We start from the raw sequence: 27,593 nt of genomic DNA, 5'->3' as shown, positions 1-27,593 counted from the left end.
GCTGAACGACAGTAAACTGTGGGTGACTCCAAAAGGACACTTTTACCTCCTCTCAGTTTGGTTCCTTTCCATGTTTCCGACATTTCGGTGCTGTGGGAAGCGGCACCAGGACTTGCTCATCGGTAAAACACGGGTAGGGGAGCGAAACACAACAGGCAGCCCCCTAAAAAAGAGACGGGCTCTTTTTTAGAGACAGACAAGGCAAAATAACTTGGCCCGTACGGGGATCGAACCCGCGACCTTGGCGTTATTAGCACCACGCTCTAACCAACTGAGCTAACCGGCCACCTTAAGGAAACTTTTCCCAATGTCCCTGATCCTGGACCCCACCCGGCGCGATGGCGGCCCCAATCCACGCGGGGGCCGCCCGATCCGTGACTCCAGCACCCGGTGGCACCGCACAGACAGGAACGCGTGGACATCACGCGTGTCCCGGGCGCAACTTCCTCCTCCGCCAGCCCACTCGCTGCGGCGCAGAAACGGCGCCCACCCGCCTTCGGAAAGGTCTTTCCCGGCCCCGCGGCTACTGGGCCCCGAAAAAAAAAACAGTTGTCAGGAGTGGGATTCGAACCCACGCCTCCAGGGGAGACTGCGACCTGAACGCAGCGCCTTAGACCGCTCGGCCATCCTGACTCATAGCTGCCACTGTCACCGGGCCCGGTTCGGCTGTGCCGCGGAGCGGCGCCGGGAGCCCCGGTGCTCGCCAGCCCGCCCGCCCGGTTGCGTTAGGAGCAGGCGTTGAGCACATGGGCTTTTTCCTGGCATCTGAACGAGAGAGGAAGCACCTTACGTGGGAGTAGCGGCAGAAGGGGTGCTGATGGCAGAGGAAGCTACTGCTGCCGGACGAGGGAAGGGCGATGCCATGGCAGCACACCTTCCCAGCGTTCCGTTACAGCCTCCAGCATTTGCTCTGCATCCGGGCCCTTCAGTATACAAACTGCCCCATAGAAGCACCACCCTTAAACGCCACTTCGCACCATAAGATGCTGTTCTGTCACACCATCGGTGACCATAGGTGAATGGCACTCGCGATGCCACCGAGTCTTACAGGAGACACCAGGCACCGTGGCCTTGCTAGCTCCCATCCAGTAGTAGGGTTTGTTCTGCTTTGCTTCTAATTAGCCTGTAAAGAAGATTTCAGGAGGACAGTCAGAGGCAGAGGGAGAATGCTTTTTGACAAAGGAATGTCAAATCTTAAAATCTTCAGAAATCTTATTCTGAAGATAATAGTGCAAACCATTAAAAATAAATAAATAAAGTCAAACCACTTCTCCCCTCCGCTTAACAAAATTCCTTTAAAAATTTGACCTTGAATACCAAAACCACATATTTTTCATTCACTTCTCTCAGCTGCGTTAATTTGCCATTTCAGAAGATGGTATCTAGAGGTACATGCACAGGACCTTGAGCTTTAGAACTTCTCTGAAGTAAGCTGAGTGTCACTTCATATCCCATTAGTTATTTGGGTTTCCTAAGAAAGGATGAAGCCCTTTCCTGGAGAGAACTTCATCCAAATAGAAAAAGCAATTCATCCCCATGGCAATATCTGTTATACCGCATTGAGACTAGTTACATTCGGCCAAACGAAGAGGGACAGAATGCAGGGACAATGTGCACAAGAGATCAATTTAAACTGTATTTACTACTACATCTTAAAGAGGGAAGCCTGCTAGACTGACAGTAGCTCAAAGGGAGAGGAGTTCAGAGTGCACATGAACTCCAAAGAAGAAACTATAACCCAAGTTCTGCTCATGTAAACATCCAAACCAAAATAAAGTAATTTTGGAAAGTTAGTCCATGGCTTCCAGTTTTGTGGAAGAGAACAGATGTTCTGATATGTTTTGCAGAAAACCAGCATAGCAAGGCAAATTAGCAGTGTGCTATGTTCCCCAAATGCAGATGATGGTTAGATTGCCCAAGTTGCACAGCCTTCCTTGGTTCTGAGAGCTGCTCCAGACATTTCCACCAGGGCTGAATTTATGGACATATGCACACAAAAAATACAAATTACTACTTTAGTGCCCCCTAGCCCCTGTATCTCTGCAATAAATTGGAATAATCGCACAGCTTCACTTGCACATCATGTCAGGGCAGGCAAGAGAAGTGACTAACACAGCCATATCATACTCCACCAGGACACTGTGGTACTAACAGGAACCACTGATCTGCAAACAGATCTCCCCTTCACTCCAAAGTCTGCCAAATGCTATTATCTTATTCCATGGGGAATGACCATACAGGAACCAACACCTAGTTTCTTATCAGCACTCTAACTTGTCACACTCTACCACTTAGCATTAGAAATAAAGTCTGCAGAAGCCTTGGTTTGATATGGAATTTACAAGAACTGTGCCAAATCCCAGAGAAATAGTGTCATCAACAGAAAACCAGAATATGCAGTGGGTATAGGGGCACAGCAGAGGGAGATGGAAGCAGGGAAGATGCACTATCACTAACAAAATATTTGCCTAGAAGCTTCACTCACCTGCACATACCACTTCTGACAGCAGAGAGAATACAAACCGTTAATCAAGGACTTGCAAGTCATCTACTATTCAAAAATGAGAGCATCTTCTAAGGAAGAATAGTCTATACATTAAAAGCTTTGCATCAAGAAAACCTTAAACTATTTAACACTCAGAAGAAAAAAACCTGTAACAATCAGGAATTCAGGTTCTGTTTCATAGGAACATAACAGAAATCTGCTTCCCTGCTTGAATAAATATTTTGAGCAGGGCAGAGAAATGCTTCTTCATTTAGATATAAAAAGTCCTCCTAAGGAACAAAAGGGAAAATGAAGTAGTATTCCAAGCCCTTCCTTAGTTTTGTTACTTACACATTCTATAGTCTTATAGCATCTCGCTCAAATTTTTTTTTTTTTTTTTTGCTTCCTTCCTTCATGCCCACTCAGTCTCACCACTCAACCTCTGAACTCTCCTACCTCACGCTTGTCTCTCTCGTTCTTGTTTCACTTATGTCTGTGCTCCTCCTGTCCTGAAGAGGAAAGAAAGTTTTCTAACTCAAAAGCATACGTAGGAAACCAAGACAAAAGCAAATGCGTTTATTTTTGGTGGTTTTTTTTAATATTTACTCAAAATTGTTTTAAAACAATAGCTTAATTTATAACTTTATTAACGTTTGGATACACCATCTAATTTCAGTATTAAAACAAATTCCTGAAGTCAATAACTTCTCTTCCTGGAACAGTTACAAAAATGTAGTTTGTTCAAAATAAATGACCACCTTAAAATCAAAACAGCAGTCTTTTGTTGAAGTCTGCACAGTTACTTCTAGGTATAAAGTCACTTTCCATTGCGTATTGTAAAGAATAATTAGATGCCAAAGAGAACTTTGAGGTCCGCCAGAGTGAGCTTAGTGAAGGCCTCCCCTTTGCCTGACAGCACCTGCTGAGCAAGAACTTTCTTCCTCCTCTGGAGCTGTACGATCTTTTCTTCTACTGTTCCTTCACAGACAAACCTAAAAAAAAAAAAAAAACCCAAGCCACATCATCTCAACTGCTAGGAAAAAAGTGTCAGCATTATATAAGCACTTCCCCAGTGAATTTCCAAAGATTTGTCTCACTTAAAAATTAACAGCCTATTATGCAACTGACAGAAGATACCTGTGCACAGAAAACAGTTGTTCTCACATCTAGATATTATAACATTTCAAATAAAAGTCTGATGCACTTTAGGCCTCAACTTTGGTCATCTGAAGCAGTAGTAATTCTGTGACAAAATCGTGTAATGATTGTTTGATAACTGATGGCACCTATTATACTAAAAGCATCGTACACAAAGTAGCATTTTGGATTCCAGTTTCTTTGAATTTGCTGTGGATTTACAGTAACTAGGCTAGCTTTCTAGTATTTACAATTACAGATGCTTTTTCTAAAACCCAACTTTGCCACATATTTGAGGTGCTCTATATGTGATATTAGGAAGGTCCAGGCTTAGGGAGTATGCTGAAAAATCTCCACTCAATAAGAGAAATATCTTAGTGCCTGTATTGTTCTCGGGAACGAACAGGACATTCCCACTAAAACACAGGTTGAGAAACAGTAAACTACTGCTGGCTATCAGCTCATTTACTGCTAAGGAAAATCCTGACCTGTGTATCACAACATCCTTCTGCTGGCCCACTCGGTAAATCCGGTCACATGCCTGGTCCTCGAGAGCAGGATTCCTTAAAAAAAAAAAAAACAAAAACACAAAACCCAAAACACTTAAGGGCTTATCCTCAGGAATAACTGAAATATCAAAGCTTCTTGTGCTTGCCTCATTTGTCTGCCTCCAGAGCATCCTGCTTTCTTCCTCTGTAGAAATCAAACTGCTTCCAGGTTACCTTAGGTTTACTAGCTCGATCGCCAACATTCAACTGACTGGATTTCCCTTTGCCCTTGGTACAACTATGCTACAACTCCACACAGTCAGCTGTGTGAGTTACACCACTGTCCTTGTAGCCCTGTGCTTCTGGCCAACAGCTAGGACTCACAGAAAGCTGAGCAGCTGGTGAGTGAAGCAGGAAGGCGAACTCCATTGAAAGAGGCCTTCACTGAAGAATATTTACATAAGAAATGGTTCCATTCGACACATGGTTACAGGGAACACGTGTTGGCATAACTTCCATGCTGTAGAAAATCTCCTTAATGCTGCTACTCAGCAGCTAGTTTTGTACTGAAACACATTAGTCTGCTTCATAAGTTTCCACAAGCAACATTTAGTTAGAAAAATTGTGATTCTGACCTTGAGAGACAACATTAATGTGATGAGCTCATACGCACTATTTTCATAGCCCTGTAAAACCTCAAGGTACACTAGCTATGCCTTAGATACTGACTGCTCAACGCAATCAACTTGTTTCAAGACAAATTCCCTGTAGGCATTACTGTAATATTTTTATTACTACAAGAAATTAAGCTTGCTCCTTTTGATTTCTGTTATCTTCATCTATTTTTTTACCCCTACAGAACTGTATTTCATGGCAACAAGCACTGGACTGACAAATCAGTGTCTTGGAAGAAGGCTGTAGTAAAAACACTTTTCTACAACTAATCATTAGCCCTTACTCTCAGCTAAACACTTCCCTCTTAACCTAGTTGTATCAGAAGTACAATACACGTAGTGAGAAAGAAAACAGTATGCCCTGCATGCATCCTCTGAGATGGAACTTTTATTTCTCTTTACCAGTGCATGTCAAGGAGAAAGAGGTGGTTTCCTCCAGTCAAGTTCAGGCCAACACCTCCAGCCAGCAACGAGACCAACATTACCTTCAAAGGCCAAAAGAGAGTTAAATTAAAGAGCCTGTTTCCAGAAAACGAACGCTTTGTATACTGCACATATTAATTTGAACCAACTGATCTCTTTATCATATTTATACTACATGCGTGTATTTATTATGTATTTGGAAACTTGCCAGATGCTGCTTGATAAGGCATAGAAGCCTGGACATGGAAGTTATGGCTCAGAGAGGCCAGCCTACCATTCATATGTATTATCCCTAGTTTTTACAGACTAGAGAAAGGACTGAAAAGTTCAGGCTCTCTCTTTGTCCCACTCAAATGACCAGCCTCTCTGATGGCAGCCTCTTGCCAACAATGGGGCAATCGACACCAACTCTGAATTAACAATAATGATTACTTAAACACAGGCAACTGGACTGAAATGACCTGCTACTCCTTTCACTTTGTTTCCACATAACTTAGTATTTAAAAAAGATGAGTAGCTGAGGAGGAAAGAGGATATAGCAGATGGTCAATTTAGAGAAAATTTCCTGTACAGCAGGAAAAGAAAATTAAAGACAGACACTTGCTATATATATTTACTACTCAATTTCAGGGTATAATACCTTAAAACCCTGATCTTGTTTAAGGGGTCAGCTATTCATATAGCTGGCAGAAATCTTCCTTTGTTTAAGTTCAAAGCTGGAGGAGAAATATCTACTTTGTAGGTAGCAGCTTGTTCAAGAAATCCAGCAAAGAAAACAAGCTAATGCACCACATTTTCCACTTTTCCACAGCCTGTCCTGCCTCAATCACAGGAATGTTAGTGTTAAAATGAACGTGTACCTGTATGAATAATGAATTTGGATTCAGACTTCTTTAGTTACCTGGCAAGCTTCCCTGCCTTAGTCAAAATTTCAGACTAGAAACTAGAAGAGCCAAAACACTGTAGTGAATCAGTATTTTTTAAAAAAGCACAAAAAAAAAGAAAGAAAAAAAAGACACCTCAAAAATGAAAGAAGTCACAGAGAGGTCACCTTATTTTGGAAATGTGCAACACTGACTTCTCTCACCCCAAGCCCAATCTTCCTATCCTTATGCCAGGATGAGATAAGCTTTTGTTCATTTTAGCCTCATTCACACATCAGCTGTCATTCCCTCTTTTGAAAAGGATTAGTCTGGCACAAAGTGCTTGGTGTGCTGGAAAACAATTAGAAAATCTTACAGGTTCCTTGGCAAGCAGGTGATGTAAAGAAAGAGAAATCTTCCAACACAGCGACGTGAGCTGGACGCAACCAGCTTGCTCTGTGTAGAGCTAACTGGCCCTGTATCTTCCACAATACTCTGAGGCAAAAGCATCTTTGAACACACTGAAGATTTGGACAACCTTTGAACTAGTTTTGGAGTCAGACGATGTCAGTACAGAAGGTTAACATCAAAAGGAGCTTTTTAGCAGTTGCTCCTGCCCATTATGAGAGATGCATTTGTTTTTACAGCTACTTCTTTACCTGCACATCTTGGTATCTAAGGGTCCAAATGAAAGCGGTGCCAGTAAATGCAATCACGAAGTCAGCTGCCACAGCTGCTCATAGTAGGGCTAGTAACCGTTTCCCTGCCCTGACTGTGTACCTGAGGCCCTTTGGGATTGCTGTTGAACTCTTCTACCACATCCATTCTCTGTTTAGGATTGACAGAGCCATCCACTGTTGCGTACTTCAGCCCTAGTCGCTGGAGGTGCACAGCCACAACTTTCAACATACTCGTCCACTGAGACACAACGACACTGGAGACAGAAAAGGGAGTTTAGAACAAGTCCTGTGTGCACTGTAGCAGTTCGGTTATTGCAGGGCCTCACCCAAGAGGGGACAATGATTCATGATACTTCCCCACTGCGAACTGGAGCCGAGTCCCTTCCCAACTCAGATTAATCTGTAGGGGTAGTCGGAGAATCTGCTATGGAAGGCTAATGCTAAATAAACTTCAGACAAATTATAACTTTCACCTCTATTTTTGGATTTTATATTGCCACCTACCAATCACAATTATGAGCTTTTTCTGGAGAATGAATCAATAGCAACTCGACCTTGGATTTCCCTGGGCCTCTCACTCCCCATACTTTCTGGATTAAACAGTTTGGGAGACAATTATTTGTTTGATTGCTTTTTGGTAGGGAACAAAAGTAATGTTGGTGTTCCCATTCTTACAGTGGGAATGCTTTTTGGAAGAGATTTTGGAAAAAAGCTTTCTACATATGGTGCAACTCTGGAGTTGCCCAAGAACAGGACTTCCCCTTCCAACCCACCCCAACATAACACAGGTGTAACTACACTGCAGCCACACACCTGTAAGTGTATTCTACACTGTCTAACAAAAACAAGCAGAAAACCCTTTAACAAACACTGCAGTCTAGTGCAGAGCAAAGACAGAACTCGCAGAGTGAGAGCTGCAGGACTTCAGCAATACTTAAGTCCTCTCATCAATGATTTCCTTTATCTCAAAACAAGTTCAGTTTTAACTACTACTTTATTCCCCCACTTTTTTGGGGGGTGAGTTGCAGAGCTGAGGAAAAATATTTCTCAGTACAACCCAATTCTCCAAAAACAGAATTGGGAAGACAAGTCCTCCTGGGCCTTAATCCCAAGATTCCACACACATTCCCCTATGTTTACACTCACCTACTTCTTAAACTACCCTCTTTTGTCTTAGATTTTTTTCTCACAATCAGCTTTTGGCTACTGCAGTACTGCCACTGTTTTACCATATCAAAGTTTGTATTCAATTGTTTTAATCTATTTCTGCTGCTGTCCAGAGACATGCTTGTCTCAATCACTATGACTGACGAAAAGGACATGTTTACTAACCTCTTCTGAGACTGTGAGTGACTCTGAATAGTTTTCAGTTCAGCCAAGAGGTGAGCTATCTGCAGGGGGAAAAAAAAAAAATAAAATTAGCCTGCTTGCTGTCATAACCCAGCTCATGCTTGGCTGTTCTTCACTAAAATAGGAAGTGATCACAATAACTCTTAACTGGAATTTCTTCTGTGCTCAGACTTCCAAGATATTTTAATAGTCATTAGCAAGAACACTCCCACCATGGAAAACAGGGTTAAGAATTCAAATCACACAAACTTAACAGATTCCAGACTTCCTGTGAGAAGCCAAGTTATTGCCACCTCTCCTCTTGCTGCCATCCCATTTTTTCTAGCTCTTCACAAGCAGCACAGTCTCACGTGTGCTTTTCTAAACTTCAGTGCTCAAGATCTTCACTGACAGTTTATCAGCACAGTTAGATTCTCACAGCTTTATTAGAAATACCCATCAACATCTGATAAGTTGGAGCCTTCCCAGAAGGGGTTCAGCAGACTGTCAACATACTAACCTGATTTCATCTAAATTGCCAACTTAGCCCACTCTGCAATTAACAACATGTGACAATTCATTAACAATTTAAAAGGCAAAGTGCTGAAATCCAAGCTTCTTAAGGAAGGTCAGAAAACCACAAATAGGATACCTTGGTGCTCTCCCTGGTGATTTCAAAGATATCTGTTTTAAAAGCTGTGCCATTGAGGTAGACTGTTGACTTGGAATCAGGAGTCTGGAGCTCAGACAGGGTCAAAGCACTAAGTTGTTCCTCAATGGAGAGGGAAAAGCCTTCATTGTTCAAGTTAACTTCGTCCAGAGCCTGCAGGAAAAAAGGCAATGTAATAAGGGATCACAGTCAAGCCTGAGACCAAATTCAGTGCTGATCCACAATCTGCACAATGTCTGCTGAGGACAGTGAGTTTGAAGGAAGCTATGCTATGCAATACGAAGACAGGACGATTAAGAAACATGACTGGGTCAAATCAAAAGCCCCTTTAGCCTCTTATTCTGCCCCAAGAAGGGGCAGTGTAGGGAAAGCATGCAAGCTCAGCCATTTTCTATGGTCCAGTCTCCTCAGATTCCCCCTCCTCTAGCATCTAACAATTGTAGGATTAAAGATGTGGGAAGATAAATCCCTGCCTGTTCCCTTAGTATCTGGACTTATTCCACAGCTGCTTTATATGACTAATCTTTCAGAAGTTCTTTGCTCTGCCTACTTCATGCAAGGTAACTTCAGTCAATGCACTTATAGAGCTCTCCAACACACAAACCTTTGAAATAGGCTACACTTGTGTACTTGCACACTTTTCACAACTAGGTTAAGATCAAGATGTCTTCTCTGCCATTAAAATTCTTTTTTTTTTTTATCTGAATAAAATTATTTCCAGAGACACAGCTGCCCACATAGGTCATGCTGGGGAACTGTTCATTAGGATGTATGCCCATCTGAAACCTCTCGGGCTGTAAAACACAGTCCTAGAAATGGCTCAGTTCATATACCCCTAGCTAGGAGATGCAAGGGTGTTACCATTACACAAACACTTAAAAAGAAAACCCAAACCACTACAATACAATGCAATTACCACTTTCAGTAAGGAGAGATGGCAGCAGCACTGACGGAGCCTCAACAGCATGGACAAGACATGGACAGTACTCGAGACCTGGGAGGCACTTTGGGAGCCTGCTAGAAATTCCTTTTGACTGAGCCCAAACTCCTGTGCAACTGCCAAGGAAGGAAGACAAAACATCAAGGCATTTCCAAGCACTGCCCAGCCGCCTCCAGCAAGAGTTTCATCAATAGGAAACAAGAGCAAATAGGCAAACAGGAACTCACCAAACCTCACTTAAAATTAAAAAAAAAAAAAAAAAAAAAAGACGACAACACAAATCAGAGTACCACATACATTATACTAATGCTGACATCTCTTCTCTAAGCAATCAGACCCTTGTTTCAGAAGGGAATTTTAGGCCCAGGGAAGTTAAGAGATTTGCCCAAAGCCACAAAAGTGAGAGCAGACTTTTGGAGTTCTGACTCAGTCCATCTTCAGTCACTACCAATGCTGCCTGTTAACAATCTCTGGTAATTATTTTCACATCCCTTGAACCATGCCTTCCTTTATTACCCACAACAAACAGACAGACTGGCAGGTTCAGATCTCAATACTTAAACAAGAGTTCCCTCAGAGTTAAGCAGGAGGAGGCTTCACAGGTATGACTTGAACGCTTCAAACACAAACCCGCTATGGTACCATTCTTCTTAATAGCATGGAAGCAGCAAAGCGTTTTCCAAAGAATTTCTAAGTCCTGACCCCATGTGGCCAGGTCTGTTCCTCCTCCTTAACTGTACACTTAGGGTCACTCCTGCAGAAGTTTTCAGGGGAGGGCATGCTCAAACCTTTCTCAAACGGGTTAGCACCAGCATACTCTCTGCCTTCATTCTTCTGCTCTTGTCTCTTCAGGTAGGATTGTAGTGTTGACCTGGAAAAGACGACAAAGACTGTGGGATCTGCAGCAGGAAAAAAAGGCAAGAGAGACCTGAGCTTAACAAGCAAGCTGATGACACATTAAGGTAAGGAAGGCTCCGTTAATCATTTAGTCACAAAACGATCACAAAAAACACCCAGTTTTGTTTAACTTGAATATGATCGAAACCAAGATCTATTTTGGAAAACACAAGAGGAAGCAAATCTGCTTATTGGAATACATTGAGTATAATAGGAGCCAAGCCCAGCGTATAACATTCTTCATAACAATACAAAACGACACCTTTAAACGTATATTTAATAAGAAGGAAGACTTTTTACAGCAACACCATTGAAAGAGATCCCGAGAGAACACAAAGTGATTGCTGGCTTGTATTACAGCCATCTAGAGGCCAGCGTAATTTCAGATTGTATAAATATCACAGGCTGAAGAGAAATTCTCCTCTTTACAGGTGCTGGCATATCATTTAAGAACTACTGTCACAGTTCCAAGCCTTTGGAGTCTTGAAATCAATGAGATTAAATGTAAGGCTAGAATACAAAGGTCATGCAAGGCATGAACAGAATGTTTCAGCTATTGCCAGAACAAGCTACATGTTTTCAAACATGCTTGACAGGTAGACAGAAAGGAAAAAATTAACAGGAATTTGTCCAAAAGCTCTTCTCATCTTAAGTGGAGTTTCCTCTGATTTTTCACACCAGTAAGAAACAAAACCACAAAATACCCTCTCTCTTCACACATACCTGGATCTTGCAAAGAGCACATTGTACACCGACTGCTCCTCTGCTGAAAGTTTTAACTGGTGCAACTGTGTGCTACGCTGGGGCAGAGATACCTGAAGCAAAAATACACAGAATCAGATGTATACAGTGCAAAATTCTTATCCAGCATCACAAATACCAGTGTTCCAATATTTAACACAGTACTCTAAGTCTCAGAAGATAGCTGCCTGTTTCTTCATTAAAGTTATTCATATTAATGCAATTATGACACAACACTCACAGAACTTCAAGTAGCCTGCTTAACCCTCAACATGATAATCTTTGTTCCAAATCATCTGACAGCAAAAGGCATGAGCAACTAAGTACTGACTATTGTTACACACCTGATTAACAGATGGCTCAGAGGCTGGTGCCACCGACAGAAATTTGGTTTCTTTGATCATGGGGAGGCTTTCACAGAACCAGGTCTGATGGCAACTGATGGATTTCAGCTGTCTCAAAAGGGGAAAAGGATGCTTGCTCATGAGCTGTTGGGGCTCATCGAGAGGGCTTTAAACTAGGTTTGAAGGGGGAGGGGGATATAACTAGGCTCAGCAAACTAGGCCCAGGGAATAAGGCCTCCCACCTCCCTAGGGTGGAATTGGCGTGCTCAGCTGGCTCTGAAATGCCTGTACACCAATGCACGCAGCATGGGGAACAAACAGGAGGAGTGAGACATCTGTGTTCGATCAGGGGGCTATGATCTGGTAGCAATTACTGAGACTTGGTGGGACAGTTCGCATGACTGGAATGTGGTCATGGATGGCTACGTCCTCCTCAGGAAAGACAGGCCAGCAAGGCGAGGTGGTGGAGTTGCTCTTTACGTGAGGGAGCAACTAGGCTGCATTGAGTTCTGTCCAGGGGTGGATCATGAGCAAGTTGAGAGCTTGTGGGTGCGAATTAAAGGACAATCTGGCATGTGTGATACTGTTATTGGTGTCTATTACAGACCACCGGATCAGGATGAGGAGGCTGATGAGGCCTTCTACAGGCAGCTGACAGCAGTCTCGCAAATGCAGGCCCTGGTTGTCATGGGGGACTTCAACTATCCTGATATCTGCTGGAAGGCCTACTCAGCCAGCCGTCCACAGTCCAGGAGGTTCCTTCAGTGCATTGATGATAACTTCCTGATGCAAACAGTGGATGAGCCTACTAGGAGAGGAGCGCTGCTGGATCTTATTCTCACTAATAAGGAGGGTCTGGTTGAAGCACTGAAGGTTGAGGGTAGCCTTGGTTGTAGTGACTTTGAAATGGTGGAGTTCAGGATCTCATATGGCAGGAAGAGAATACCTAGCAGAACTAGAATCCTGGACTTCAGTAGGGCCAACTTTGATCTTTTCAAACAATTGCTAGGAGAAATCCCATGGGACAGAGTGCTGGAAGGTAAAGGGGCCCAGGATAGTCGGTTAGCTTTCAAGGACCTCTTCTTCCGAGCTCAAGACTGGTGCATCCCAATAGGTAGAAGTCAAGAAAGGGCACCAAGAGACCTGCATGGCTAAATGGGGAACTGTTGGGCAAACTCAAGGGGAAAAAGAGAGTGTACAGATCATGGAAGGAGGGGCAGGCCACTATAGGTCTGCTGTCAGAAGATGTAGGGAGGCAAGTAGGAAAGCTAAGACCTCCTTGGAATTAAACCTTGGAAGAAAGGTCAAGGACAACAGAAAGGGCTTCTTCAAATACATTGCAGATAAAACTAACACTAGAGGCAATGTAGGCCCACTGGTGAATGAGGAGGGTGCCCTGGTGACAGAGGATAAGAAGAAGGCAGAGTTACTGAATGCCTTCTTTGCCTCACTCTATACTGCTAGAGGCTACCCTGATGAGCCCCAGAACCCTGAGGCTCCTGAGGAAGTCAGGATAGAGGAGGAGTCTACCCTGGTTGATGAGGACTTGGTTAGGGACCAGTTAAGCAACCTGGCCATCCGTAAGTCCACAGGTCCTGATGGGATGCACCCGTGGGCGCTGAGGGAGCTGGCGGATGTCATTGCCAGGCCACTTGCCATCATCTTTGCTAAATCGTGGGGAACGGGAGAGGTGCCTGAGGACTGGAGGAAAGCAAATGTCTCTCTGGTCTTCAAAAAGGGCAAGAAGGAAGACCCCGGTAACTATAGACCGGTCAGCCTCACCTCCATCCCAGGAAAGATAATGGAACAACTTATCCTTGGTGCTATCTCTAGGCATATCAAGGATAAGAGGGTCATTAGGGGCAGTCAACATGGCTTCAGTAAGGGGAAGTCGTGCTTGACAAACCTGATAGCCTTTTATGAGGACATCACCCAGTGGGTGGATGATGGTAGAGCAGTGGATGTGGTCTATCTTCACTGGTAGAGCAGTGGACGTGGTCTATCTTTACCGGACTTCAGTAAAGCACTTGACACAGTCTCCCACGGCATCCTCACAGCTAAACTGAGGAAGTGTGGTCTGGATGATCAGATAGTGAGGTGGATTGTGAACTGGCTGAAGGATAGAAGCCAGAGAGTAGTGGTCAATGGGACAGAGTCCAGCTGGAGGCCTGTGTCCAGTGGAGTCCCTCAAGGGTCGGTACTGGGACCAGTATTGTTCAACATATTCATCAATGACTTGGATGAGGGAATAGAGTGCATGGTCAGCAAGTTTGCTGATGACACTAAACTGGGAGGAGTGGCAGACACACCTGAAGGCTGTGCAGCCATTCAGAGAGACCTGGACAAGCTGGAGAGTTGGGCGGGGAGAAATTTAATGAAATACAATGAGGGCAAGTGTAGAGTCTTGCATTTGGGTAAGAACAACCCCATGTACCAGTACAAGTTGGGGACTGAACTGTTGGGGAGCAGCACAGAGGAAAGGGACCTGGGGGTCCTGGTGAACAGCAGGATGATCATGAGCCAGCAATGTGCCCTTGTGGCCAAGAAGGCCAATGGCATCCTGGGCTGTATTAGAAGGGGTGTAGTTAGTAGGTCGAGAGAGGTTCTCCTCCCCCTCTACTCTGCCCTGGTAAGGCCGCATCTGGAATATTGTGTCCAGTTCTGGGCCCCTCAGTTCAAGAAGGACAAGGAACTGCTTGAGAGAGTCCAGCGCAGGGCCACAAAGATGATGAAGGGAGTGGAGCATCTCCCTTATGAGGAAAGGCTGAGGGAGCTGGGTCTCTTTAGCTTGGAAAAGAGGAGACTGAGGGGGGACCTCATTAATGTTTATAAATATGGAAAGGGTGACTGTCATGAGGATGGAGCCAGGCTCTTCTCAGTGGCATCCAATGATAGGACAAGGGGAAATGGATATAAGCTGGAACATAGGAGGTTCCACTTAAACATGAGGAAGAACTTCTTCCCAGTAAGGGTAACAGAACACCGGAACAGGCTGCCCAGAGAGGTTGTGGAGTCTCCTTCTCTGGAGATGTTCAAAACCCACCTGGACGTGTTCTTGTGTGATCTGATCTAGGTGGTCCTGCTCCAGCAGGGGGATTGGACTAGATGATCCTTTGAGGTCCCTTCCAATGCCTAACATTCTGTGATTCTGTGTGACTTCCACACAGCTACCATGGAGGATTTCATTTATTGTGTTATAAAAGGAGCTTCTCAGTTCCCCATTCAGAATCAGACAGTACACCAAAACACCACCTTTTAATGGCTTACAGCCACACCAGTGATCTAATACTCAGTTTAACGGACTACTTGTAAAGAGTAATGCAGAAAGCCAATGCCCCAGCATGCACCAGATCCAGCTGACACGCAGCAGCTTTGATTCTCAGACATCTAGGCTAGCTCAGAGACCCAGACTAACTTTCCACTAAGTGGGCATCTACTTGCAATTACTTAACATATTCTCCTCTGCACGTGATTTATAAGCAAAAGGTTTAATTCTTCTTTATGTTTCTGTTTTCTGGATAAGCAAGCAAAGCAGCCCACAGACATTGAACTCCTCTTGCTCAAGAGGCTGCAGTAGACAGGAAAACTCACTCATTAACAAAATTATCTATACAAAGAACTGACTGACTGCTGTAATGAAAGCAATGCAATGATTGTCTAGTTGCAGAGGGTGAAGTTCTTACCAAGGGCTTGCCAGTTGAATCCAGCTGGTCCTTAGTTCTCCGCAATAAGAGGCTCTTGGTGAAGAGGCTCAGCCTCTCTCCTCCCTTTTTTGTGTTGTTATCTACTTGGTACTTCCACACTTTGTACTCGTCAAAAGGAGAGCAACGCAGAAATCTACAACAGGAGGAAACGTGATGTCATACCAAGGGAAGAAGAGTTCTTCAGTTACTCCTGAATGACCAGAACCAAATTCCTTGCTATCCAAACCAAACCATTTCCAGGTCAGCCACAACTGCTAGGAGCAGTAAAAGACTTCCATTGTAATGACACCAATAACTGGTTGGCTCAAAAGTCTTACCATCAGTAGCAGTGTGAAAGTGTCTTTCTGGTTCTATACCCATCACTTCCTCTTTGCTTGTTATGTCTCAAGCATCACTAGCAAATGAAGGGCATCAAGAAGCACAGGCACTCACCAAAAAGCATATTCATTTGTGTTCTGGTTTCAGCTGGGACAGTTAGCTCTTGTTTTTAACAGCCAGAAGAGCTCTGTGTTTTGGTTTTAGTCTGAGACTTGCTCCGAGAACGCTGACAGCGCACTGATGTTTGTAGTTGGCACTGAGGCCTCAAGGACTTTTCAGCTGCCATGTTCTTGCCAGTGTGCAGGAACACAACAGGATAGGGGGGAGCATGGCAGGGACAGAGGGTCCACAACTCTCCTTATGATTTGTACTTAGACTTAGGACTGAGGGCCCAACTGGCCAATTAGTATTCCATGTCATGCAGCGTCATGCCCAGTATAAAAGTGAGGGACAGCCGGAAAGAAGGGCCTTGGCTCTTCCGAGACTCTCACTCTCAGAGTGCTCTCTCCGTCTCACTCTATTTTCAGGCCTCTCACTCATCCAGGATGGCGGTGTCGGAACTTACCTGTTTTCGGGATCGTTAGTTCGGGACGAGACGGGCCTTGGTCAAAGGGTGGTGAGCAATTACACCGTACATCACTCGTTTGTATATATTTATCATTGTACATATATGCATATATTCATATATTAGTAGTATTAAATTGTTCTTATCTCAACCCACAGGTCTCTTTCCCGTTTCTCCTTTAATTCCCTTCCTCATCCCTGGGGGGTGGGGGAGGGTGAGCGAGCGGCTGTGTGGAGTTTAGTTGCCGGAGCGGCCTAAATGACAATTTGTTATTTCAAATTCCTGTACCTCTTAACTGAAAATTAATTTAAATTATCCACAATTAATTTCAAATGCAAGTTGTCTCTGGTTCTCCAGCACCCTTCATAAACTTTTTCTTCATAGCAATGAGGAGCAGAGAGTTTAACCTGTTTATCATTTGTTCAGAGAAGCCAAAGTTTTCACCCTTTCCTTCAACGTCCTTGTAGCACAACTCTTTAATAAAGGTTGTCCCAGGCTGCCCTGGCAGGCACAAGGATTATGGCACCAAACTTCTGTTCATTAAAATTGGTTTTGGGGATGTTATCTTGTAGACATAGGAGATCTGAAGTAACTTCTCCTTTGTCCTCTATGAAAGCACAATAGCTTCATGCAACAGTAGACACACGGTCAGCCTCATGCAATGCTTCAGCCACAGCCTGTACAATCCGGTGTCTGAAGCGTTAATACAACTAGTCTCACTACCTCACATATCTTAGGAACCTGCCAAACTTAGGAAAAACTTCAGCACTTTGTCAATGAAGAATTACTGGAATCAGAGCCCTGCCCATGTGCCTCAAGTGCAGCCAGCTCACCTCAGGAGAGAGTACATGTCCAGTAAGTTGTTCTGTATCGGCGTCCCGGTGACAGCCCATCTAGCGGTGGCTCTCAGCTTGCACACAGCTATTGAGGTTTGAACCTTTGGGTTTTTAATATTGTGAGCTTCATCCAATATCACTCGCGCCCAAGCTACCCTGAGCAGAGGGGAACAGGGAGATGACCCACTCTGAAAGAAAAGCAGACTATTTGTAACACAGAGCAATAACCTTGCTAGGCTCTCTAAAGAGCTACAAGCAAACACATTTTTCCAGCAAGCAGCCTTTTCCTGATGTCAGTTGGCAGTAATCTGAGCTCTTACTGTCATGTAAGAGATGCTCTCCAAATAATCATCTCTTCAAAGCTTCCATGAAAGTTTATAAGCCAAAGAATATCACGTTTGCCTGTTCTTAGTAACAGTTTGTAATCTTTTGCTCATTTTCTTGCTTTTAACATTTTTATCACCTCTTTTTTTCCAAGAGGCATTTCATATCAGTAAAATTTTGCTAAGCTGGGTCAAGGACCACATATAATTATTCTCATCTCTCTACAGTTTTATAGATGCCATCCTCGAGTTTCAGGAAATTCAAAGGCATTTTTGCTCTAGGAGCTACATCTAAATCTGGACACAGAGGTAGGAGATAACAATATCCACCAGCAAGAGACTTCATCTATACTGTGTAGGCAAGTTCCGTTAGCATTCAGCAGTCAATTTATTATTTTAATAGCCGAGCAAAACCACTGCTATTTCTTCAAGAGTGCAGCTTGTAAGCTGCCTCAGTCTTAGTGCAGACTGACCCAGAGCCTGAGCATTACAGGTTTCTGGTAGTTTAAAGCCACATTAGTGTTTCAAGCAGCAAAGAACATCAAGCAAGAGATTCTAGTGTTCCTTCACGGTCTCACCTCTAAAGGAGGAGTATGAGATTCATCACTGTGCTCTTAAAATTACTTTTTAAGACATTTCCACTGTACTCAATGTAGCATTTTCTATATTACTACAGAACAGTTTTATTGTGAATATTTTTCCCCACTGTCTTTCTGCACTTCACAGCACTTACTCTCATGACTTTATTTTTGTTGTGCAGACTCAACAGGGAACTTATGGCAAAAAAAAAAATATTCAACCTGCTGCTCACTGTAGCATACATAAGATGCTACTTGAAACAATAATGGCTTGAAACAGAACAAAATGTTAAGGCCATCCTCTAACAACAATATGGCTTCTCACCCCGACATCGTGGTCCTGAGCAGGTACTTCCCCCTCCTCTTTGCTTGTGGGAACTTCCTTGGAGAGGAGACTGTAGGTTGTGACAACAACATCATATTCAGAGAGCCTGCATAAAGGGAAAGTAGTAATTAGGAGCAACAACACATGAGGAACTCCTTCTGCAAAACAGACAAAATGCATGCTGAAGGTTTAAGAACAATACAGTTCTACAAGAACTGAAATGCAGAGTTTTACAGAAAACTAAGCTTCATAGCAGTTAAACAGGCATTCCTGTCGTCATTTTATGGATACTAGAAGTAGACACCACAAGCTCAAGAAGACAGTAAAAGTCAGCAGTACAGAATGCACATCATGTGAGATGAACCCTACTTAGAACCTGGCATCTAGAAATCCTGCTCAGCACAGCCTAAAATGGTGTAGAAATTTTTCTGAGCTATACATACAGCTGAAAAAAAAAAAAAAGTACAACCACAGAGCACAAGCATGGAGGAAACTGCCACTGACAGTCTCTGCCAAGCAAGAGATGTTTCGGAGAATATACACCTATTTTTGTTACCAGGAACAGCAATAACCTGCACAAAACCCACTCAGCATGGGTACAGGCCATAAAGGTTTTCCGATATACACCTTGACAGCAGACATCAGCCTGATCACCTGGATCCTCCACATTTCCATACTTCAGATTCTTCCATCATTCTACAGCCACTGAATTTCAACTCTCATATACACAATCTCTTGCTAAGTAATATTTTACTTTTCTTGGTCATATTTATTGTTTAGGTTTAGCACTTACACCTCTGCATGTTTATCTCGGTTTGGCCCATGGTACAAATAGACCCTCAGTTTGCCACAGCCCACGTGTCTGTCAATCTCTTTCTTCCAGTGATGGATCAAGGATGCAGGACAAATGATTAAAGTGCCATGGGAAGGGATAACAGTTGACTCTACAAGGAAATGTTGCAGACAGGTTTCAATGTCTTCACATTAGACTACAACAAAGACAGGAGTTTTAGAAAGTCACGACAATTAAGAAGATTGGTTCACTTTTCCTGTGAGCACAGTTTGTGAAGCGGACAACTCTACATTGCATTCTTGGGGACTGCTAGTTCTGGGTGGAAAAAATTGTACTTAAACACTAATGCATTGCTTGCCTGTTCAGAGTTATGCTATGTATCTGTGCACTTCCTTTGCATAAGCTGAGAGGTTAGAATCCAGGAGCTAACCCTGATCTCTCCTGAGAATACAGTACCAAATAAATTCTTCTTTCCTGTTCTAGAAGACTGAAACGTTACCATTTTGAACCACACAGGAAAAACAAACTCACAGCCAGTAAACTTGGCAAAACAGGAAAACGAAGTCCAACTAGTTCCATAAGGATGGAGACAATAACAGGTTGTGGACACAGAATCAATACTCTTCAAAAACTCTAACGTTTGTGGACAAGATTAATCTTATGGGGAGGTGGAGGAAAAGAAAAAAAAATAAAATCAGTCATTAGGAGGTGAGTAGTAACTAATTTAAGTCCTTATGCTACAAAAACCGTGCATGTTTGCATATGTTGAAAAAACTATGAAACTTTTTTCAACACAGCATACGTTGGCTTTACCTGGTTCAGGAAAGTAATCAATTAAAAAAAAAATAAATCCCAAAACAATATAAAGTAATGAGTTGGGAAATCCTACACATCCAATGGAAGAACAAAGGAGACTGATCAAGAGGAAGGCCTTGCAAGGGAGTGCAGTAAACATTAAGCCCAATGGAATTTTCCGACAGAAGGGAAGTGAGCACACATAGTCTGTTGGTTTATGAGCCGTTCACCTATAATGCTTTGAACATTTGAAATGGCACTGCATCATAATGTATGTGCTGTATGATAGAAACAATTCTGTACCGTTTTTGGATAGCCATATTTCTAACTTCTCCTTTCTTTTCTCCGTCTTCAGCTGCTTCTGGGCCAGAATGAGAGCGATCATCGTTAGAGTCTTCCCCAAGCCCATGTCATCCGCTGGAAAGAGACACACAGAAGTTGTGAGGACCTGCGGAAACAAGCCCCACCCTAGCTCAGAGCTACACTGAGGTGAATACTGCAAAGAAATTGCCCTGGGGAATCCTGGAAATAAAAAAAACAAGTCTGACCATTTCAGAGTATGATTTAGTAATGGTTTAATAGCTGTAATTGGTCAAAGGGCACAGAAAAACAAGCCCCTTGACATGCCTACAAAATAACTAGTTATTGGCCTGAGAGTAAGTTATGTGCTAAGTTTTTGCTGCCATAAACCCATCCCCTAAAATCCACCTTCCCATTCCGCTACTTACCCAAAATTCCTCCACACGGCCTCTGACTCTCTCTCCAGAGTAGCCATGCGAGCGCTTGTTTTTGGTGTAGCAGCAGTGGAACCTGAGAGGGTGAGACAGAGGATTTGAAGGAAACACCTTGCAAAGTTCAGATACTTCTGCTTCCTGTACCAAACCATCCGGTTGAACTGTCCTACTACAATCTTACTAAAAGGAGTCTGCTGACCTGTTGTTTTCCCACATGGACGGGGACACCCGAGATAAGCAACTCCTGCAGACAGGAGGTCAGCAGTACCATAGATCAGTCTCGCTACTGCTTTATGCTCAAACCAACCCAGCACCTCACAGAGCTCTGAGGGCATGCAAAGGCAGCTTGTTCAGGTGGAAATTCCACCCAAGCCTACCTCAGCATCACTGTCAAGGAGAGGGATTGAGAACACCTCTCCTTTTCTCACCAAGTCCAAGACTCCTACAGGCTCTTAAAAGACAGGAAGAGGTACTAGATACTATCATCATAAGACTTTAAATGGCCTTCCTCAGCACCGAAAAGGTCTCAAGAGGGTCTGACAAGTGACACAACGTATATACATCGATGCCCCGTATTGTAGAGACATGTGCCTTTCAATACCTTGCACATAAACTCAGCTATGGGTTCTGCACCACCTGATAGAGCTGCTCTTTGGCAGATCAGAATGGAGTACTCTGGAGTCCATTGGGTTGCATGAACTCAATCAGCTGCAGCACTTTAAAAAGACTAATTCTTTCTTATAGCTTACTGGGAGACAAGAGCAGCAAGAAGGTTCTCAGCCTGTTCCTCACTAGAGACTACAGAGCTTCTGCTCTGCCAGTGATGTACAAACAAATGGTTGTGGGTTGGTTGCTTTCTCTGAGGCATTACTACTTCATTCAAGTGCTAAATATTCTGAAGACACTACCGCAAGAGAGTAGAATGTCAGTATTGGCAATCTGAAACAACTCTCATGGAAGGAAAGTAATTAAGAGTGTCTCCTTCCGGCACGATGAAAACCGCAAAGTACTTCAAAGTGTGAAAGGACAGGATGCTCTAGGGTATCACTCAGATATTTGTTACACTTCATGATGGAGGCAACAAGAAACTTCTAAGTTCATCATCACGACGTCTTCCATCCTTGCCAACTCACCTTCAATCCAGAGGGATCTTCAGCTACTGTCTGCTCTGTTGGACAGGATTCTAGAGATTTGTGAAGATGATTAATAGCCTCATTTGTGGCACTGTGTACAGCCCTGATTCGGTCTTCTGTCATTCTTCCTCCATATAGATTCTGCACACCAGAGTTCACTGGAAAGATACAGTATTATGCATGAGATGTGCTCACAAAGCTAACCTTCCCAAGCAGACCTTTCATCTCAGAGGTTGATCTCAGTGGCTACAGATGCCTGGGGGGCAGTATGCAGCTCACAGTAACAAAAAAGGTTTAGTACTCTCACGTATATCCACAAGTTGCAGGATTATTTCAGAAATAGTCCTCACCAGTGTTCTCTTTAACAAAGGAAAGTCTTTCTGTACTTACTTCCAAAACTGTGGCCATAATATTCACTGGAACCCAAAGTAGCAGCAGCAGAGGGGTGACTATGAGAGCCTGATGAAGTCCCTGCTGTAGGATCCTGGAGCGGTAGTGGCGTTATCAACTTTGTACCACCTGGCCTGCCAAACGGGTTAGGCAAAGATTCCTCGCGGCAGCTGCTGCTTGTGCTATCCTCCCCTTCAGAAGAAAGCAATCGCGGGTTGAAAAGGTTGCACGACGGACCTCAGAGACTTGCGTTACAGCCCAGAGAGGGGCCTTCGTTTTGCCCAAGTCTGCTTGCAAAACACTATTAAGTGGTCACACAGATATAACAGCAGGTTGCCGTAACACCTGAGCCACTGCAACTACTACCATGCATGCTCTTAGCCTGCTCCCACGTGACAGGCAATGCCATTCAGCTCAAGCCTCAGTGTGTGGTTTATACCAACGTGGTGAACCTTGCAGCTGCGATCAGATTAGTGCAAACACGAAGTCAATTCTGCACACTTTCCCAGAGGATTTGTTCCTGTTAAGGACAGCTTTCTCGTCATTGCTTTGGTCACAAAAACTATCAAAACATCCAAGAACAAATGGGCCAAGAACTTGTGAGCTTTTCTCTCCTTCCTGGAAAGGTCTGTCTTGCTTAAAACCAGATATGGTATAAGACATTGGGACTGCTTGTTGTGTGGTGGCCTGTGAGGTACTGCTTCCTTGCTAGACGTCTTCAGTTTCCAGAGTTGTCAAACTGGATCTTTTCATCAACATAATTGATAAATTATGTGAAGGGTTTAGAGCACTTGTCCTATGAGGAGCAGCTGAGGGAGCTGGGACTGTTTAGTCTGGAGAAGAGGAGGCTCAGGGGGGACCTTATCGCTCTCTACAATTACCTGAAAGGAAGTTGTAGGGAGATGGGGGCCGGTCTCTTCTCGCACGTTATGAATGACAGGACGAGAGGGAATGGCCTCAAGGTACGCCAGGGGAAATTTAGGTTAGATATCAGGAAAAAGTTCTTTACAGAGAGGGTTGTGAAGTATTGGAACAGGCTGCCCAGGGAGGTGGTGGAGTCCCCATCCTTGGAGGTGTTTAAAAACCATGTGGATTTGGTGTTGAGGAACATGGTTTAGGGACCCTGACAGTGCAGGGTGAATAGTTGGACTCGATCTTGAGGGTCTCTTCCAACCAGATGATTCTATGATATTAACTGTTCTGCAAAGTTCTGGGGTGAAAAAAATTAGCCTTACCTTTTTCAGTAGTATCTGCTGTTGAAATGTTAAGAGCACTAAGTGCAGCTTCCAAATCCTGCACTTGCTTTATTAACCGTTCCCCTTTATCTGGCAGCAGCTGAATGTTCACTGTAGCCAACGTACTCTGCAAAACAAAAAAGAAACCAAAACCTGAGTGTGCTTACCAAGCTCTCTGCCAGCTGAGAACAATCAAGTCAGAAGTTTAAAACCACTAATCTTATGCCATAGTAATTTGCAGTTTGATACTGTTCTACCATCTCCAAAAGCATTTAAGTGACATTCAGTAGGATTAAATAGTCTTTTAGCAGAAAATAAACTGAACATTAGCGTACTTTAGAAGAGATGGAAGGATGCAGGCCCCACCCCCTGCTTTTTATGAAAACAGGATGAACAGGTAGCCAAGTGACTTGGACAATCTTAACATCCCTCAGAGCATCCAAAGTTCAAGCTACTTGCACGTTTCTTTCTATAGTAGCTGGAACAAGAGTTCTGTTTATTTCAAGGTTCTGTTCTGAGCACTAGGCAAATAGGGGTTGTTCTAATAAAAACTATGGAACATAATTATTGGAGTAACTAAAAAAAAGCAAACAGACAGGTAGTTTATGTCATCTCAGTGTGAGCTTTCATGGCTAGATCACTCTTACTCCACAAGGTGAAGAGAGACCACCAGAAACAGCCATGTTATTTAAAAAGGTTAAGCTGGCTGTGCACTGTTCCATCTTATGTAAATTACATTCTGGGTAAAAGCCAGACACAACCTCAGGCAGGTCAAAACTGAGCACCCCCAAATGCAGAAGTTTGTACTACCTTAGGGGTAATTGTCTCCTATGTGGCTTAAAACAACTAGCCTGTGCCTAGGCTGAATTCCCTCCCTTGCCCCATCTTCCTAAACCATCCAAATATTTTGAGTTTCTGCTGCGAGGGGATACCATATTCTGCTGCCTGTCACGAGTAAGGGAAGTCACCCTGAACACAGAACCAAAAAAGGAATAAGTAGTGCAACAAATGACCTTCTTCTGCTTCAGCTGGATTACAAGATGGTTGTGAAGAGCTTTAGGGTCCTGAGGTCCTTCCAAGTGATGCGATGCTGCAGCTCCTAGCAAAGATGTCCCCTGCATACTCTTCCCTGATTCTCCTGAAGGAATCTCTCTTGACTGCAAATCCTCTGCTGATCTCTCAGGTTTACTTTTACCTGATGAGGAATAAACAAATCCTACTTCCTCAGTGTCACTGCCAGAGACTTTACCAGCAGGTTGTCCCAGCCCTGGCCTGATTTGTGTCTTGGGCAGCACTGCCTCTGCTCCTCCCTTCAGGGCAGTGTGTTGCAATGCTGATTGTGGTACTGCTGGGGAAATTGCATCTTCTTTAGACATCGGTTTTGTCTCTCCATTCTTCCCACCAACATATTCTTTCTCACTGGTTTCTTTATCCCCACAGTTTTTTGAGCTTTTCTCTCTAAGCTGCTTATCCTCTGGAAGCTTGGTACTTGTACTTTGCTTTCCAAGACTTAGTGGAAAGAGCTTTGATCTCCCGCCTGGCGCTTTCTCCACACACTCATAAGTCGTCTTAGATTCCCTGCCACTGCCATCGTATTTCTCTTCTTCCCAAAAGGTGTCTTTCCTTTTCCAAGTCTCGGAAAGACCAAGTTTAGAATCAGACACTGCGCCTTCCTTAAGTTCTGGATCACTCCTATTTCCTGTGGACTGCTTCTTTTTAGTTTTCAGCCCTTCTAGAGGTTCCTTCTCTATGGAGGGATCAGAGGTTGATTTCTTTTCTTTATGTGGCACCAGCATGCTCTCTTTTTCTGCTTTTATTCCTTTAGTGTTACTTTCCTCTCCGTTGCCCTGCTTAATTTGTTTCCAAGATGATGGTTCACGATTCTTGTCTATCACTTTGAATGGATTTCTTTGGCCACTGGGATTCAAGAGAGGTGCTGTGTTGGGCTGAGATTCTAAGGTTTTTGACACTTTGGTAGCTTTTGGATCCTGCAATATATACAAGTGAGTAAGTTTTAACATACAAATTATTAAAGCCTGCTAACTGTACGCACAACCTCATCACCTCAAGCAAGATTTCATTCTCTACAAACACCATCTTTCCTATCATTTTAACAGGACCAAGACAAACATTTTACAAGGAAAACAAAACGAAAGTGCTGGGTTTCTGCTTTCTTTGCCAATCCTATGATTTTTGGGGATCAAGGCCCGACAGCATCATCCTCAAGAAAAGAGGACAGCCAGACATCAGTCCCAAGTTTCCTTTAAGATTGGAGAACAGCAATTACTTCACACAATTTGGGAACAAGAGAAATCTCATCTGGAGGACAGCAGGCTGATATGCTGTTCAGCTAGAAAATACAAGCTCTCCCACCATGTAGTCTCAGAGGTGATTACAGTATACAGAATGAAATGTCAGACTGGAATAAGCTGGTATTATAATACAAATGAAACATTCATACCTGCCACGGGACACTTCCACACCATTTCTTCCCATTCAACTTACTTTTAACGCATCGGTAAAACAACCTACCAAAGTATAAAACAAAATTTGAACTGCAGGAGTCAGTAAAGGAACTCTACAAAGTTCTCTAAAAAGCACTTTGCACCAAAAACATCAAACAAGTTCTCTAGATCTGCACTTTACATCCAGGCTCCTGCATAGCAACAGGCCATGAACATTGGCAACGAAGCTTTTTAAAAAAAACATCGTTCTCTGGATAAAGACTGCTACGGTTTTGGACTGTTTGATTTTTAATTTTAGGAACAAAACAAAAATAACTGCTCAGTCAAAAATATTGTCCATGTTCAGAGTCTCAGAAGTGTCCTATGATTTCAAGGTGTAAGGAAACAGCTATTCTTTTAGTTATACTGCACAGGCCACCTCATCTTTAAAGCACCTCAGAAACAGAAAAACTTTGGATCTGATCTTTTTTTTTTTTTTTAAACCAGCAGCCAACCAGGACTGCTGCGAGAACTTTATCAGAATTAAAATTGGTGAACTCAGTGCGACCACCATGACTCTCGGATGAACCCGGCCACAGAGCCATGTTCAATTCTGTTAAAAAAAAAAACATTATCTACCACTTAGGTTTATGCCATTGAACACAATCGCTAATAAAACCAGCCCACGTTTTGAAACATGCTAAGTGAAGGCCTCAAGGTCGGATAGGCCTTTTCGATTCTAGAAGGAAAGTGTGAATCAGCCACCATCAAACGATCCCAGGTGTTCAAACCCGTACAACAAACCTTTGTTTCCACTTTGGGGAACTTACTGGTATTCATCTCTGTCCTGCTGCTGAACCAGGACTTGCAGCTCCACCATACATCCCTCATGGATCAAGCAGTGAGAAGCAGGAATACTGAAAAGAGGAAGAATAAAGACAAGACAAGACAAGCTGCCCAGGGAACGGCAAAAACAATTGCTTGGGATGAAACACTCGGAGTCGCCTCCAAGATCACGTGACTAAGGAAAGACAAGTTCATGACTACTGAAACAGCACTGGATTTCCCTCAGAAGAGCCGCGTGCCCCCCGCTCAGCCAGAAGCCAGCCCGGAGGCCCTCCCGCCCCCCGCCCTACACCTACGGCGCCGGGAGGACGAAGCCGCAGGCCGCCGCGCCTCTCGCTCCGCACACGTAGAAGCTCTTCCCCTTGTTGGGGCCGTCGCGGACGCCCGTCTTCAGGAAGCAGAGGGACCCTGCAGGGCGGAGAAGAGAGGAACTGCTCACACCGCGAAGGGGATCGCCCCCGCTCCCAGCCGGGACGCCCCCTCCCCACCGCCCCTCACCGTGCTCAGCGCACGGCACAGCCTCCATCGCCGGGCGCCAACCGCCACGCCCGCTCTGAGAATCAGCCAATCCCACCGGGCGCCTGTGGGACCGCCCAATCGGAGCGGGGCAACGGGGCGGTGGCGCCAATCGCCGCTGCGCGTTCACTGTTCCCGCCCCCTTCTCGCCCCGTTTTCGAACGCCGGGGGAAAGGGCGGGAAGGGGAAGGCGCGTTGCCATTGGCCCGTCCCCAGGTGGGTGTGGTCGGGGGCGTGGCCTTGGCAGCGCGCGGGCTGCCGCGGTTCCCGGCGCCGTTGCGGCGGAACGGGATTGGGATTAAGCCGCGGCGCTGCTCCGGGGCCACGGCAGCGCAGCCGCGCACCCAAAACCAGCCCGGTGCTGAGACCCGTGTTCCGCGCCGGGCG

The 27,593-nt window shown here is 44.2% G+C and overlaps 1 protein-coding gene and 2 non-coding genes across 4 annotated transcripts; all 3 read right to left on the bottom strand.

Annotated features, from left to right (window-relative positions):
* Positions 1-212: 212 nt before the first annotated feature.
* On the bottom strand, positions 213-286 carry TRNAI-AAU (transfer RNA isoleucine (anticodon AAU)). Its single transcript has one exon. It is a non-coding gene; the product is annotated as a tRNA-Ile (tRNA).
* Positions 287-550: 264 nt separating this feature from the next.
* On the bottom strand, positions 551-633 carry TRNAL-CAG (transfer RNA leucine (anticodon CAG)). The gene has a single exon. It is a non-coding gene; the product is annotated as a tRNA-Leu (tRNA).
* A 2,663-nt stretch (positions 634-3,296) lies between these two features.
* Positions 3,297-27,216, bottom strand: TTF2 (transcription termination factor 2). Of its 2 annotated transcripts, XM_086623172.1 has the most exons (23): positions 27,189-27,216; positions 26,987-27,098; positions 26,675-26,761; positions 25,862-25,928; positions 24,414-25,388; positions 23,401-23,527; positions 22,166-22,357; positions 21,776-21,933; positions 20,637-20,718; positions 20,212-20,325; positions 19,114-19,264; positions 18,321-18,426; positions 17,092-17,282; positions 15,355-15,508; positions 11,310-11,401; positions 10,478-10,560; positions 9,666-9,805; positions 8,732-8,902; positions 8,083-8,141; positions 6,851-7,004; positions 5,187-5,269; positions 4,111-4,185; positions 3,297-3,477 (listed from the first exon to the last, which is right to left on the bottom strand). In XM_086623172.1, the coding sequence occupies exons 1-23, from the start codon at positions 27,214-27,216 to the stop codon at positions 3,333-3,335; spliced, it is 3,546 nt and encodes a 1,181-aa protein (XP_086479298.1). In that variant the 3' UTR covers positions 3,297-3,332. The 2 variants fall into 2 exon arrangements, with proteins under 2 accessions (XP_086479298.1, XP_086479236.1); XM_086623110.1 differs by having other exon boundaries at positions 26,987-27,216.
* Positions 27,217-27,593: the final 377 nt, after the last annotated feature.

The sequence above is a fragment of the Tauraco erythrolophus genome, chromosome 1 (genome assembly GCF_009769465.1).
Source record: "Tauraco erythrolophus isolate bTauEry1 chromosome 1, bTauEry1.pri, whole genome shotgun sequence".
NCBI classification, from domain to species: Eukaryota; Metazoa; Chordata; class Aves; order Musophagiformes; family Musophagidae; genus Tauraco; species Tauraco erythrolophus.
The sequence above is the reverse complement of the archived record's forward strand: the minus strand, read 5'-3'. Positions and strand labels throughout refer to the sequence as shown.